At 39.7% G+C, this 15,949-nt stretch overlaps 1 protein-coding gene across 7 annotated transcripts in view; it reads right to left on the reverse strand.

Annotated features, from left to right (window-relative positions):
• The window catches only part of MICU1 (mitochondrial calcium uptake 1), a 264,855-nt gene that overhangs the window by 187,295 nt on the left and 61,611 nt on the right, over positions 1–15,949 (reverse strand). For all 7 annotated transcript variants that reach the window (XM_031652265.1, XM_031652264.1, XM_017962952.2 and 4 more), the window contains exons 3-4: positions 13,160–13,328; positions 485–647 (exon numbers count right to left, since the gene is read on the reverse strand). In XM_031652265.1, coding sequence (XP_031508125.1) covers positions 485–647; positions 13,160–13,328 — 332 coding nt within the window. The remainder of the gene's footprint in view (positions 1–484; positions 648–13,159; positions 13,329–15,949) is intronic.

Below are 15,949 nucleotides of genomic sequence, written 5' to 3' on the forward strand. Positions count from 1 at the left end.
ATAAATTTCCCTCTGAGCACTGCTTTTGTGGTACTGCATAAGTTTTTGGAGGTTCTGTATTCCTTTTCATCCAACTGAAAGCATTTTCTAACTTCCTTTGTGATTATGTATTTGATCTACTGGTTGTTTAAAAGTGTGTTAATTTCATACTCCATATGTTTTCTAGTTTTCCTCACTAAAGAGTGACTTGATAGCAGTTATATGTGTAATGTATTGCCTTCAAGAACAATCTAATTACAGGCAATGAATCTCAACCAGAGGGGCACAATCTCCTTCACCTCTTACCCTGGTTGCAGATTGCCACATTAGACTGCAGGCTTCTCTTTTGTACTCCTAAAGCCTAGCACAATGCCTGCTATTCAATAACCACACTGTTCATAACATTATTACAAGGACCTGGAAGATTTCAGTACTATGTAGAAAGAGACAAAGTAGCTTATAAAAAATAAATATCACAATCTTATATTTCACTTTAGCAACTTACGTTCTGGTTGTTTTTCATTGGGTGTTATGGATCGCACAAAATCTTCTGGCGTCATAAACACTTCTGCTTCACCAGGCTCATTGATGACTTTCAAGGTGGCAAAATATCGGAAGATTTTGTCTGGTGTGGAGTAGGCTCGAATCCTATTCTCATATTCCATCACCTAAAGTTAGAAATTTAGAAAGTGTTACTATATTAAGCAATGCTCAAAGGCTCATACATTCTTATCATCACTGCTCATCAATTCTCATATATTTTCCATCTTATTTTGGGAAGAAATGCTATCTTTTTTTCTAGACTTAGTTTTTAAAATTACAAATGAACGTCAAAAATATTTAATATTCTTGGAATTTTTTATTTCTTGCAATATACCATTCATATTCCAGTTGAGGCAATGCTCATGTAACTTTGGTTTAAAACTTTTTTTGAATAATTCTCTAATGTCTTAAATCACTGAAGGCTAGCAAAATTTTTTTTATTTTTATTTTTTTGTGAGACAGAGTCTCGCTTTGTCGCCCAGGCTGGAGTGCAGTGGCCGGATCTCAGCTCACTGCAAGCTCCACCTCCCGGGTTTACACTATTCTCCTGCCTCAGCCTCCCGAGTAGCTGGGACTACAGGCACCCGCCACCTCGCCCGGCTAGTTTTTTGTATTTTTTAGTAGAGACGGGGTTTCACCAGGTTAGCCAGGATGGTCTCGATCTCCTGACCTTGTGATCCGCCCGTCTCGGCCTCCCAAAGTGCTGGGATTACAGGCTTGAGCCACCGCGCCCGGCCTGCAAAATTTGTAAATGTCATAAGAAATTTCAGATTTCAGTAATAGGGTACAATGCCATATATATGCCAACCTATAGGTTCTTAAATACCAAGTCTTTTTTTCTATTTTTTACAATCCTTTTCCCAGAAGATTTTTTTTAACACTCTCTTTTTTAAAAATTATCTTTATTTTTATAGAGAGAAGATCTCGCCACATTGTCCAGGCTGGCCTCAAACTTCTGGACTCAAGTGATCCTTCCGTCATGGCCTCCCAAAGCACTGGGATTACAGGCAGTAGCCATTGTGCCTGGCCTAAATACCAAGTTTTTACAAAGGAATTGATTTTACAGTTTCTACTTCTATGCAATTTCCTAATTCCTGAAACAAAACAGACTTTAGATTTCATAGGTTTCAAAAGCTAGTAGGTCTTCAAAGACAAAATACATTAAATGAAGGCATAGAAAAATAAAATTACATATGATGGAAATTCAATTATTAACAGGTCTGAAGCAACAGACTTTTGATTATAAAATTAAGCAAATTGCCAGAGATCCTTTACATATGCCATATTTAGAAAGCAGCGAAATTGAGAATCACACAAGCAAATGTTGGCATAGCAACAAAATCAAGTATGGCATAAATTTAACTAAAAGGCTGTCAAATTAATATGAAAGTTAATTCCCTTATCTGGTATACAAGCCCCCATTCTGTACATGGAACATACAAAATACTATACCAGCCACATAATATTTAAGTGAAAAAATGTATCTCATACCTGAATTTTACATGTTGAAATAGCCAACAATAAATAATATCTTGTAAATAACTGGCTAGAAAATGTGTCAAGGCAATAAAACCTATAATCTCATCAGTTCCATGTCATGAAGTAATTTACCAATGTTAAGAAAAACTTTATTGATGTTTTATTTTATTTTACTATTGTTATTTTTTTGAGATGGAGTTTTGTTCTTGTTGCCCAGGCAGGAGTACAATGGTTTGATCTTGGCTCACTGCAACCCTTGCCTCTGGGTTCAATCAATTCTCCTGCCTCAGCCTCCCAAGTAGCTTGGATTACAGGCACCCGCCACCGCACCTGGCTAATTTTTTGTATTTTCACTAGAGACGGCTTCACCATGTTAGCCAGGCTGGTCTCAAACTCCTGACTTCAAATGATCCACCTGGCTCAGCCTCCCAAAGTGCTGGGGATTACAGGAGTGAGCCACCGCACCAGGCCTTTATTGATGTTTTAAATTTGCACATTAACATAGCAATTACTATAACTGTCAGTCCTGGCTAGATGTCACTTTGAGGTCATTGGCAGCAGCTGTTTAACAAGGCTCTTAATTCCACTATCACATGTGCTTTTAGCAACTGAGAAAAGACTGCAGATTTGTAACCACATATGACAGGAATTTTTTCAATGCTAACTTGTAATACAATCTGAATAGATTTCACAGGAGACTTTATCAAAAGATTGAGCATATGGCTAACACACTGAAGAGTTTTGCAACCTCTCAGCAGCCTTGAGACATAGCTACAAGTTTTAAAGGCATTTTATATTACGCAACAACTGTCCGCTGGGAAATAACGGCTACAGAAATACCTTTCTTTTTTTTTTTTTTTTTTTTTTTTTGAGACGGAGTCTCGCTTTGTCACCCAGGCTGGAGTGCACAATCTCGGCTCACTGCAAGCTCTGCCTCCCGGGTTCACGCCATTCTCCTGCCTCAGCCTCCCGAGTAGCTGGGACTACAGGCACCTACCACCACGCCCGGCTAATTTCTTGTGTTTTTAGTAGAGGTTGAGGTTTCACTGTGTTAGCCAGGATGGTCTTGATCTCCAGACCTCATGATCCGCTCGCCTCGGCCTCCCAAAGTGCTGGGATTACAAGCGTGAGCCACCGCGCCCAGCCAGAAATACCTTTCTTTAGGCCATCTGTATTCTTGTTATTCCTCTGAATAACAACAACAAAAAAGAAATCATTTGGAATATTTGGGGCATATGAGTAGCAATTACTACCAATGAGGACTTCGTGAACTAAAATGTTAAGTCAATCATATACACAAAGGCAGAAAAATAAGAACTTAAAAATCAACAATTTAAGACAAAATCAGATTCGTTTTTGAAATAATAAGTCAAGGAAAGTAACAGACTTAGTATACTCCCACACTGGTAGAATTTAGTATAGACCTATTGTATGGTATATATTTTGCTTTTTTTCACTTAGCACTGTATCTTAGCCTGGTTAAAAGGAAGAACAAACTATCATATAAATAGTTCGGAATATAGCATCCAAGATAACAAAGGCTTGGAAGCAGAGATATAGAGAAAACTGTTGAAGGATTTTGAGATGTTTGGCCTGAGAAAAGACATACTAAGAGAATTATGATCGTTCATTCAATCATTTACCTTATAAGACTTTCTTGAGCATTATTAAGACACTTGTCTTCAATAACACTGCTAGACTTAATTGGATCAAAATTTGGGCATTATTTTTCCTATATGAACTGCATCAAAGAGTAGCCAAAGAGAATTTATAATCAAATAGTAGATGAGGGATAGTGTCTGTTTATAAAATATTCCAATTAATAAATGAAAAAGATTTGATAAAATTAGAATATCATTTTGCAACTTCAATGAATTAACAGATATAGGCAATGAACATCAATAGCTGTCAATACTGCAAAAAGAAAAGCAACTAGACATTAGGCGTCTTATGGTAAAATAACATAATACCACCACTAGGCTGCAAGGATCAAAACTGAGTCTGATCAAGCCTCAGAATTCAGATGCCAATATTTAGGTAATACAGAGAAAAGAGGAACATGTTGAATTGCACTGAGAATAAGCATCAGTAAAACCTAGGCCCAGGAAACTTCATAGGCTAAATGGCCTGCATTCTGTCACCTGTAGATTAAGAGGCTTTAAAGATGTATCATCAAACAAAAAAGCAAGATTAAACTATATGTCTAGGAATAAACACTGGAGTAAAAAAACTATGAAGAACAAAAAGAAATGGTTACTATAAAAATCATTTTAGGTTTCCTGCATCTGTATAAAACAACAGTAAAACAATTTTTTTTTTCAAATACAGACATTGGCTGGGCACCGTGGCTCACGCCTGTAATTCTAGCACTTTGGGGGGCCAAGGTGAGTGGATCACTTGAGGTCAGGAGTTCGAGACCAGCCTGGCTAACCTGGTGAAACCCCATCTCTACTAAAAATACAAAAATTAGGTAGTTGTGGTGGTACACACCTGTAATCCCAGCTACTGGGGAGGCTGAGGCAGGAGACTCTCGAACCTGGGAGGCAGAGGTTGCAGTGAGCTGAGATTGTGACACTGCACTCCAGCCTGGGTAACAGAGAGAGACTCTATCTCAAAACAAAACAAAACAAAAAACAAAAAAAACAGACATTCTATGTGATACTGAACAATAAAATCAGACTTGTGAGGAAGAACTCTGAATAGTAAGAGTATTTCAAAATGAAGTAAAAAATTCCCCAGCAAGGGGAAGATGAAGAACATGAAGATCATTATAATTATTTCCCCTAAGAAAGAGGGGCTCTGAGGATCATTTTAAAATCTTGTGCTTACAAAATGCTGTCACCTTTTAGTTTACTGTTACTGAACTTCACAAAACAAAACAAAAAAGCAGACCAACCAATAAAAAGTAAGCCCCAGCTGGAAACTTGAGCTTTAGAAAGGAAAAGTACATTGTTATAACTATACAAAAAAATCTTAAGGAAGAAAAAAGTTAATTTTTTCTGTGATTTGACAACTTTAAGTGATATAGACCAGTGGTGAATGTCACCACTCCTCCATTTTTAATGGCAGAAGCAAGGGGGAAAGAATATAAAAAGAATGAGTCTACCCAAGTTGGTAGTACTGACTGTGATGAGTATCTCACTCACTCAAACAGCGCTTTAAAACTACTCCTGGGCTTGCTCCTTGAATGACACCACATACAGTTAATAGATGGTCCAAGAGGAGTTACACTGTTCCCATCACCAACCACATTCCTGCAAAGGATCAGCTATCTTTTGACCATGGATGGAAGATTAGATGAGATGAGCAATTGATGCCTCTACTTGCATGGTAGTCCATATCACCACCACAGGCCTCTGTTTCAAAGGCCTGTATTTAATTGTCTGTTTCAGTTGGCTTACAAATTAAATAAGAGGAGAGGATAAGGGAAGAATGGGCTCTTAGTATTGTTAAAAGGAACATATTGGCCGGGCATGGTGGCTCAAGCCTATAATCCCAGCACTTTGGGAGGCCGAGGCCAGTGGATCACGAGGTCAGGAGATCAAGACCGTCCTGGTTAACACGGTGAAACCCCGTCTCTACTAAAAAATACAAAAAACTAGCCGGGTGAGGTGGCGGGTGCCTGTAGTCCCAGTTACTTGGGAGGCTGAGGCAGGAGAATGGTGTGAACCCAGGAGGTGGAGCTTGCAATCAGTGGAGATCGCGCCACTGCACTCCAGCCTGGGTGACAGAGCAAGACTCCGTCTCAAAAAAAAAAAAAGGGACATATTTTCCCTTGGTCCTGATACCAGTTTTATGCCTTAATTTTGGTAGAATGCCCAAGGAAAACCATGGATATAATGTCTTTAGCCCAAGTTAATGCAAGTAACAGTAAATCCCTGTGGGCCCTGATTTCAGAAATAATGCATAGGCATGGGATGGAGACTGAGGCCACACCTGGAAAAGGTAGCAGGCAGGAAGGTGTTGTAAATATATCATGTGGCCAGCACACTTTCTCTCAAGAGGTGACATAACTTAATCTGTAACCTAACAGTTGTCCTCCATTTTCGAGACTCCCTCTCTTTTGCTAGTCAATTTTTGGCCACCCATAATAATGAACATCTGTCATAGGATGACCTCGTAAGGTTCTATGCAATTCCAAGTTCTATGACACTAGTCTCATAAAGTAAATTAATAAAGTAAATTAATTTTTGGCAGTAACAGTAATAATATACATAAGTTCCAATATTAACATTCTTTTTTTTTTTTCTTTTGAGATCGAGTTTCACTCTTGTTGCCCAGGCTGGAGTGTAATGGTACGATCTCAGCTCACTGCAACCTCCACCTCCCAGGTTCAAGTGATTCTCATGCCTCAGCCACCCAAGTAGCTGGGATTACAGGCATGTGCTACCATGCCCGGCTAATTTTGTATTTTTAGTAGAGATGGGATTTCACCAGGTTGGTCAGGCTGGTCTCAAACTCCTGAGCTTAGGTGATCCACCCACCTCGGCCTCCCATAGTGGTGGGATTACAGGCGTGAGTCACCATACCCAGCCCCATATTAACGTTCTTAACTGTCGGTCAAAATAAGTCCCCAAATTACTAAAGAACATATTTTTTCATTTGTTGTATCTTATTGATGATAAAAGCATGTCTGTAAAAATTTCTTCTCCAACATATTTTGCCCATGTTGAAAAAATCTGGCTGGGTCAATAGTGGCTCGTGCCTGTAATCCCAGCACTTTGGGAGGCAAGGCAGGTGGATCACCTGAAATCAGGAGTTTGAGACCAGTCTGGCCAACATGGCAAAACTCAGTCTCTACTAAAAATATAAAAATTAGCTAGGCATGGTGGCGGGTGTCTGTAATTCCACCTATTTGGGAGGCTGAGGCAGGGAAAATCACTTGAACCCAGGAGGTGGAGGATGCAGTGAGCAGAGATTACGCCACTGCACTCCAGCCTGGGTGACAGAGCAAGACTTCAACTAAAAAAAAAAAAAAGAAAAATCTCTATGCCCTTGATTCTTGGCCTTTCTTTTAAAACAAGCATATTAGTTAGGGTAGGTTAAAATGCTACTACAAATACACCTCAAAATACAATATCTCCAATAAAATGAAATTGTCTTTCTCCCTAAGATACAACCCACAGTGCACATTCCTGGTTGGCAGGAATTGATAAGTTCCTTCATGTACTCAAGCTCAAGGCAGCCAACATACGGCTTCCAAGGTCAGTTCAGCTCATCACCATTCCAGCTCTCAGGAAAAGGGGAAAGTACATTGAAAAACCCTGTGGGGGCTTTAGGAGCCAGGCCTAGTAGTGGCTCACATCACTCAGGAGTCAGGCCTAGATGTGGTTCAAATTACTCCCATTCAGTGGACAACCAGCAATCTCCACCACAGTGGATACAGTGAAAAATCAAGGCTCAAGATCACATTTAGAAATCCTAAGATCACTGAAATGCCATGACAATAACTGACTAACAGTAAACCATGAACAAAGTCTTGTGACCAGAAGACATAATGTTAAAAGAATGCAGAATAAGGAGCAAGAGTTTTGACGTTAGACAGACATAAATTTTATAATTTTATGCCTGCCTCTATGAGTAACCAGTTGTATGATTTTAGACAAGCTACTAAATTTCTCCACACAATAAACTATATATGTATATAAGAGTATGTCTACATATATACTCACACAAATATATATACATACATATATAGATGCATGCATATAAATATATACTATGGCACACAGAAAATGCTCGATAGTTTCCTTCCATTTTTCTATTCATTCTGTTGTTTGTAAACTGAGTTGAGTGTCCAGCAGCAGCCTACTTTCTTTAGCATTTTGTTTGGCATATATAGCACATTTTACATATTTTAATATTCATATTTTCCTATCAATTTAAAATTACAACAAACTGAACTAAATAATTTGGCCTTTTAAAATGAAGATGCCACTAAACATAGTCTCAATCAAACAAATAGCTCAGAAAAAACAATGCCGGCAAAGCTATCAGAAATATAAAAATAATAAACCAGATCTTTACTGAGCAAGAGTCTAAAAAGCAGCAGCAGTTTCTGTAAACGGATCTCAAAATTCAAAGAACAATTTTATATATGAAAAGTACAGAAACGACGGTGGGATTTCAATACACTTACAATATTCTGGTTTTTGGCCGGGCGCGGTGGCTCAAGCCTGTAATCCCAGCACTTTGGGAGGCCGAGACGGGCGGATCACAAGGTCAGGAGATCGAGACCATCCTGGCTAACACGATGAAACCCCGTCTCTACTAAAAGATACAAAAAACTAGCCGGGTGTGGTGGCGGGCGCCTGTAGTCCCAGCTACTCCGGAGGCTGAGGCAGGAGAATGGCGTGAACCCGGGAGGCGGAGCTTGCAGTGAGCCGAGATCCGGCCACTGCACTCCAGCCTGGGCGACAGAGAGAGACTCCATCTCAAAAAAAAAAAAAAAAAAAAATTTTCTGGTTTTTGAGCCTGTGCTCTAAAAATATAAAAATCATTGGTAAACTTAAAGATGAGAAAAATTTTAAAGGCATAACCAATTCAAAACAAGACACCATCTCTGTGGATCAGAGACTACATAGAAACATACTATGGTAGGAAGAAATGAAGTTGTAGGCTTCTGGACTTCAGGCTGAAAACAGGCAAAGCAATTAGCACTCATAGTATATGGGATGAAAGGCAGTAAGTGTGCAGAAAAGGAGGCATGAACCCAGAGCTAAATTCATTGAATAAAACCAGAAGAAGCTATCGCAGGGCTTCTCTTGACCACGAAAGGAGGGTGAAGTTTTAGTAAGCTGCTACCTAGAGAAAATGCTCATTTAGAGCATTTTCCACAGCTTTGCCCCAGAACCTTTGCCAAACGGTTGTTGGGCTCAGTGTCTGGATCTTCAATACAATGAAGTACAGGCTATAAATATAAGGTCTACTTCTGAACAAAAAAACCTAGCAGGTGAGAGAAAGCAGCCACTGAAGCACTAAATAGGAAAAATTAAGCAAAACAAACAAATGAAAACAAAAAGGGGCAGCAGCGGGATGATCTCTTAAAGCCAGGAGTTTGAGACTAGCCTGGGCAAGTCCCCATTCTATAAAAAAAATTTTTAAAAATTAGCTGCTTATGGAGATGCATGCCTGTAGTTCTGGCTAATAGGGCTGAGGCAGGATAATTACCTGAGCCCAGAAGTTCGAGGCTGCAGTGAGCTTTCATTGTGCCATTGCATTCCAGCCTGGGTGACAGAGCAAGACTCTGACTCTACAAATTTTATTTTTTCAAATGAGCTGGGCATGGTGGCACACACCTCTAGTCCTCTCTATTGCAGAGGCCGAGGCAGCAATATTACTTAAACCCATGAGTGTGAGGCTGCAGTGAGCTATGATTGCACCACTGCACTCCAGCCTATGTGAGAGACCAAGACCCTCTCTCCAAAAAATAAAATAAAAAACCCACAAAAAACAAAAAAGCAAATTTAGGATACCAGTTTACCTCTGAAGAAGATGGAAGATGATGGGGGAGGAAAGGGACTGAAGGGGAGTATAAAAGCAATGTATTTTTAAATACTCATTTATTTTTTAAAAAACAATCTGAAGTAAATACAATATTAAAACTTGACAAAGTGAGTGTTGGTTGTTTATGAAATTATAAAACTTATGTAATTTTATAAACTATAGACTATAATTTTATAAATATAAAAAACATTATTCTCTTTTTTCTTTGAATATTTGAAATATTACATAAAAATTAAGAGAACACAAAAGAACAAAAGTATAAATGAAAAATGAGGGGGCTGGGCACAGTGGCTCATGCCTGTAGTCCTAGCACTTTGGGAGGCCAAGGTGGGAGGATCACTTGAGCTCAGAAGTTTGAAACCAGTAAGGGCAACATAGTGAGACCTCGTCTCCACAATGAATAAATTTTTTTTTAAATAAAAGTTTTAAAAAGAAAAAAGTTAAAAGAAAAAGAAAAGTGAGAATGTGAAGGACAACATATAGAGCAGGGGTTCCCAGCCCCAGGCCGAGGACTGGTACTGGTCCTGGGCTTGTTAGGAACCAGGCTGCATAGCAGGAGGTGAGCAGCAGTGGAACATGACTGACTAAGCTCTGCCTCCTGTCAGATCAGTGGCAACATTAGATTCTCATAGGAGCACGAACCCGACTGTGAACTGCACATGCAAGAGATCTAGGTTGTGTGCGTTATGAGAATCTAATGCCTGATGATCTGCAGTGGAACAGTTTCTCCTCAAACCATCCCCTCCCACTCTGGTCTGCAGGAAAATTATCTTCCACAAAACCAGTCCCTGGTGCCAAAAACGTTGGGGACCACTGATGTAGACATCACAGGATCAGACCAGAGGGAAAAAAATGAATGGGAAAGTAGCAAGAGAAAAATACATGATCAAAATGGAGAAGAAAAAAGGGATTAAAAAACGCAGTTTAAGGAGGACTTGGTGTGGTGCTGCCATCTCTCTTGCCTTCGGTCTATGCACCTCTCACTGAACTTCCAATAGCACCACGCTGGAACAGGGCATCCAGAGGTTCACAACCTCTGCGGTCCACAGGAGGCACGAGGCACTATAAAGAGGGCTCAGGGAAGAACATGCTATTTTCAGTAGAAAATAAGTGGTGGTTACTAATTATAATGACTTTGTACTCTGGATCTGGATTTTATGCACATTTATTTATAGCAAGACACCAACTGTTTAAGAAACAAGGATGTTTTAATTCATCCATGAAACAGATATGAAGAGCATTTTAAGAGGTGCAATCTCTGAAAAATAAAACAAACCCTTGAATTTACATAGGATAATAGATAAGTTTTTAATAAACTTATGACATAAGCCAGGCACAGTGGCTCATGCCTATAATCCCAGCACTTTGGGAGGCCAAGGTGGGCAGATCACCTGAGCTCAGGAGTTCGAGATCAGCCTGGCTAACATGGTGAAACCCCGTTTCTATTGAAAATGCAAAAGTTAGCCAGACATGGTGGTGGGCATCTGTAATCCCAGCTACTCAGGAGGCTGAGGCATCAGAATCATTTGAATCCGAGAGGCAGAGGTTGCAGTGAGCCTAGATCACACCACTACACTCCAGCCTGGGCAACAGACCAAGACTCCGTCTCAAAACAAACAGACAAACAAAAAACAAAACTTATGGCATAAAAATGTGGTTTATTATTTCTTAAATTATAAATAGAGAAATTCTTAACATATCTATATAGATCATGTAAAGGAATGAATATTCAAAGAATGACTGAAAAAACAGAATGAAGACAGAATAAGTGATGAAATAGATTATTAGAGATACAGAAAGACTTAATAAAACAATTATCCTTGAACAGGGAAAAGACAGCTCTTCCTCTGAAACGTTAGTGAAAGAAATAAGAATTACTTCAAATACAGATTAGATAGGTTTTGTAACTATAAGGGTTGGAATTTGAGTAAATCACACTGATAGCTTTAATTTTTTCTATGAAGTATGAGACATGCTCATCTGCTGAGTGGACAGTAGGAGTAGAAAATGGAAGTAGGTTCAAAATAAATGTTTATTTGGGACATTTTAGCTGTATTTTGCAAAATGGAAAGTGTGACTGGCCTGTAGATGAAACTACTGGCACAGAGTCAAGTTGTGCTTTCTTTGAATTCACTCAGGGCAAAAGAGTAAATAAATGTATCCTGCCAGAAAAACAAGGATCATTGATAAAACTTGATAATTGACTTGTGATGCATAACTTTTGTTCAAATTCACCTCAATCAGACATGAATTTGGGTATAGAGAAAACACATTTAATATTTTCACCTAGGCTGGGCACGGTGGCTCATGCCTATAAACCCAGCACTGTGGGAGGCCGAGGCAGGTGGATCACCTGAAGTCAGGAGTTCAAGGCCAGCCTAGCCAACATGGTGAAACTCCATCTCTACTAAAAACACAAAAATTAGCTGGGCATGGTGGTACACGCCTGTAATCCCAGCTATTGGGAGGCTGAGGCAGGAGAATTGCTTGAATCCAGGAGGCAGAGGTTACAGTGAGCCAAGATCATGCCACTGCACTCTAGTCTGGGCAACAGAGGGAGACTCTGTCTCCAAAAATAAAAAAATAACTTCCTCTAACAGATGAAACCAGACAGAAGATCCAGATTTTACAAAGAAGAACTCTTCTTGCAAATACACAAACCACACACACACAAAATACAGAAATAACTCAAATTATCTTGTTGCATTAGCTATAGTTTAGCAATGGAAGGCAATTCCCTGAATTTTAACCTTGACATACAAAATGTCTAAGAAATCTATCCTTTTCATTGTTCATCGCTCATGTTAGAGGAAATCAAATACCTGATATCATAGGAACTGCTGTAGTGGAATTGAAACTTCACTGAGGCAAAGCTATATATATATAACAGCAGGTTGTGTTCATTACATAAATTTTTTTTTTTTTTTTTTTTGCGACTGAGTCTTGCTTTGCCACCTAGGCTGAAGTGCAGTGGCACAATCTCAGCTCACTGCAACCTCCACCTCCCAGGTTCAAGCAATTCTCCTGCCTCAGCCTCCTGAGTAGCTAGGACTACAGGTGCATGCCACCATGCCAGGCTACTTTTTGTATTTTCAGTAGAGACAGGGTTTCATCACATTGGCCAGGTTGGTCTTGAACTTCTGACCTCAGGTGATCTGCCCGCCTCTCCCTCCCAGAGTGCTGGGATTATAGGTATGAGCCACCGCGCAGGGTCTAATTACATAAAATCTTGATAGTCATTTGAAGTTTGTGCTGTCCTCAAAGTTACTTGGTCTTCTAGAAGTTATATTTCCAAAGAGATTTTATTCTCTCTCTACAACTTGGTATCAGATATACCACAAAGACTCAACTTAACGTATATAACACTTAGCATCAGGAAGATCCAGAAACAAAGAATCACCTTAGGCTGCTGAACTGAAAGAACTAAGAAAAAATATGCTAATCGCGGTTATTGGTCCTAGACCCTTTTAACTACCTCCTTTAACTTCACATTCCAAGAGTACTTTTGGCTTAGAACATGATGGAAAATAGCAAAGAAGTGTTAACTTGAAAGTGAACATTAACCATCTGAAACATATGATTAAAAAGATTGAACTGCGTTATTCTACTTTAGGATATACTTCTGATCAACTTGTAAGACTATGCTTCATACTTTTCTGTCTCTGAATCCAGAACGTTTCTTCTTTTTCTCTTCTGGATGAGGCGCAAGATCTGCAGTCTTTTTTTCATGGTTACAAACATCCCCTTCATCTTTATTCTTCCCTTTATCACCAATGTCACTTTTTAGGTTGTCTACACATGGTGGAGATTCTGCATGGGCCCTGGATATGCAAAAAAGAAATCTGGATTAATACTGAATGTCCATCATATTAGCCAAATAAGCAAACAGATACAGCTTAGCAGAGCAACAGCAACGAAACTTGTCAAATATTCTACATGAAGAAGTTCCTCAAAAAATATTAAATAGAACTTCCACATGATCTCTGGGTATATATCCCAAAGAAATGAAAGGGTCTCAAAGAAATATCTGCACATCCATGTTCACAGCAGCACTATGCACAATAGTTGAAAGGTGGAAACAACTCGTAAGTCCATTGGCAGATGAATAAACGAAATGTGGTATATACATATAATGGAATATTTTTCAGCCTTAAAAGGGAAAGAAATCCTCTCACAAGCTACAACATGGATGAATCTTGAGGGCATTATGCTAAGTGAAATAAACCAGTCACAAAACCACAAATATTGTATGACTTCACTTACATGAGTTACCTGGAATATTTAAATTTACAGAAACAGAAAGTAGAATGGGGGTTACCATGGGCTGAGGGAAGGGGAAGCAAGGAAGTTGCTCTTGAATGAGTAGAGTTTCAGTTTTGCAAGATGAAAACATTCTGGAGATTTGTTTCACAATGATGTGAATACACTTTATACTACTGAATTACATATTTTAAAACGGTGAAGACATGTGACAGAAGCCCTCATCCACACATCTTCTCACTGAAACCAGAGACAATGAGCCCTTCTAGCACAACAACTAAATGGACTAGACTTCCAGCCATAGAGCCCCTCCTCGTTCTTCATCTCACTCCAACTCTTCCCATTCTCATCCTCCCCTTGTCCCAACTGTAACTGAAAGGGTGGAATATCAAGGTCTTTAGAAAAAAAATGGTTAAAAAAATGCTTCTTTCACTACAATAAAAAGGAACATAAATAAAGAAGAGGCCGGGCGCGGTGGCTCAAGCCTGTAATCCCAGCACTTTGGGAGGCCGAGATGGGCAGATCACGAGGTCAGGAGATCGAGACCATCCTGGCTAACACAGTGAAACCCCGTCTCTACTAAAAATACAAAAAATTAGCCGGGCGTGGTGGCGGCGCCTGTAGTCCCAGCTACTCGGGAGGCTGAGGCAGGAGAATGGCGTAAACCCGGGAGGCGGAGCTTGCAGTGAGCCGAGATCGCGCCACTGCACTCCAGCCTGGGCGACAGAGCGAGACTCTGCCTCAAAAAAAAAAAATAAATAAATAAATAAATAAATAAATAAATAAATAATACAAGTATTCCTGGTAGTTGAAGCCACTGCTGTAATGATATAATACTAAAATTAATTAAATATTACAGAACTGATGAAATACAATGATGTACAAAAAGAAGACTTTTGCTTACAGCCATAATGGAGCAAACTGTAATAGATTTGACTTTCCACCAGGGCAAAAATACAGAAAATTGAACAAAATATATCAAATGATTGCTTTCAGACACTGCACAGTATGCAATTCTCTAAGAAAATGGAGGCCTGGCCGGGAGCAGTGGCTCACACCTGTAATCTCAGCACTTTGGGAGGCCGAGGTGCGTGGATCACTTGAGGTCAGGAGTTCGAGACCTGCCTGGCCAACATGGTAAAACCGCATCTCTACTAAAAATACAAAAGTTAACCGGGTTTGGTGGTGCTTGCCTGGTCCCAGCTAGTCGAGAAGTTGGGGCAAGAGAATCTCTTGAACCTGGGAGGCAGAGGTTGTAGTGAGCCAAGATTGCACCAATGCGCTCCAGCCTGGGTGACAGAGTGAAACTCCATCTCAAAAAAAAAAAAAAAAAAGGGAAAGAAAAAGAAAAAGAAAAATGGAGGCCTATAATTGCCCAGAATTTCTGTCTGGAAACATTTTCTAGACCACAAACAGGATCCCAAGCCAAATATAGTGATCTTGCTAAATTAAGGTGACAGAGATCAAAGTTTAGAAAACCTGAGGTGCCCGGAATTGGTGAGGCAGAGGACTCAAGAGGAAAAAGTCACACAGAGAAAGAGCTCTAAAAATGTATATGGAACACTCTTGAGTATTGAGTCAACACTAAGCAGTGCATTCTTTAGGATGAAACTACACAAAACAATTGCCAAGGAGCCACAGGCCAGTCAATTTCCAGAGTTCACAAGAGAAAACAATCAAGCTCTACCAAGTCAGACTAGAGGAACCTCACGGAACACCTAAGGCATTTAATAACATCCCAGAAAGATCATCCTATATTAATAGGGCTAAATTAGCCCTAGAGGCTGGGCATGGTGGCTCATGCCTGTAATCCCAACACTTTAGGAGGCTGAGGTGGTCATGTCACTTGACCCCAGGAGTTCGAGATCAGCCTAACCAACATGGTGAAACCCCATCTCTACTAAAAATACCAAAAAAAACAAAAACAAAAAAAAAACTTAGCCAGGCATGGTGGTACACACCTGTAATCCCAGCTACATGGGAGGCTGAGAATTGCTTGAACCCAGAGGCAGAGGTTGCAGTAAGCTGAGATTGTGCCACTACACTCCAGCCTGGGTGACAGAGCAAGACTCCATCTCAAAAAACAAACAAACAAAAATAAAAAACAGAGTGACAGAGTCAGAAAACCAGTACCTATGTATTTTAAGAAAGAGAAGACCGTGGCTCGCTACATTTTCTCTTC

This window comes from Papio anubis, chromosome 11 (assembly GCF_008728515.1).
Source record: "Papio anubis isolate 15944 chromosome 11, Panubis1.0, whole genome shotgun sequence".
Lineage (NCBI taxonomy): Eukaryota > Metazoa > Chordata > Mammalia > Primates > Cercopithecidae > Papio > Papio anubis.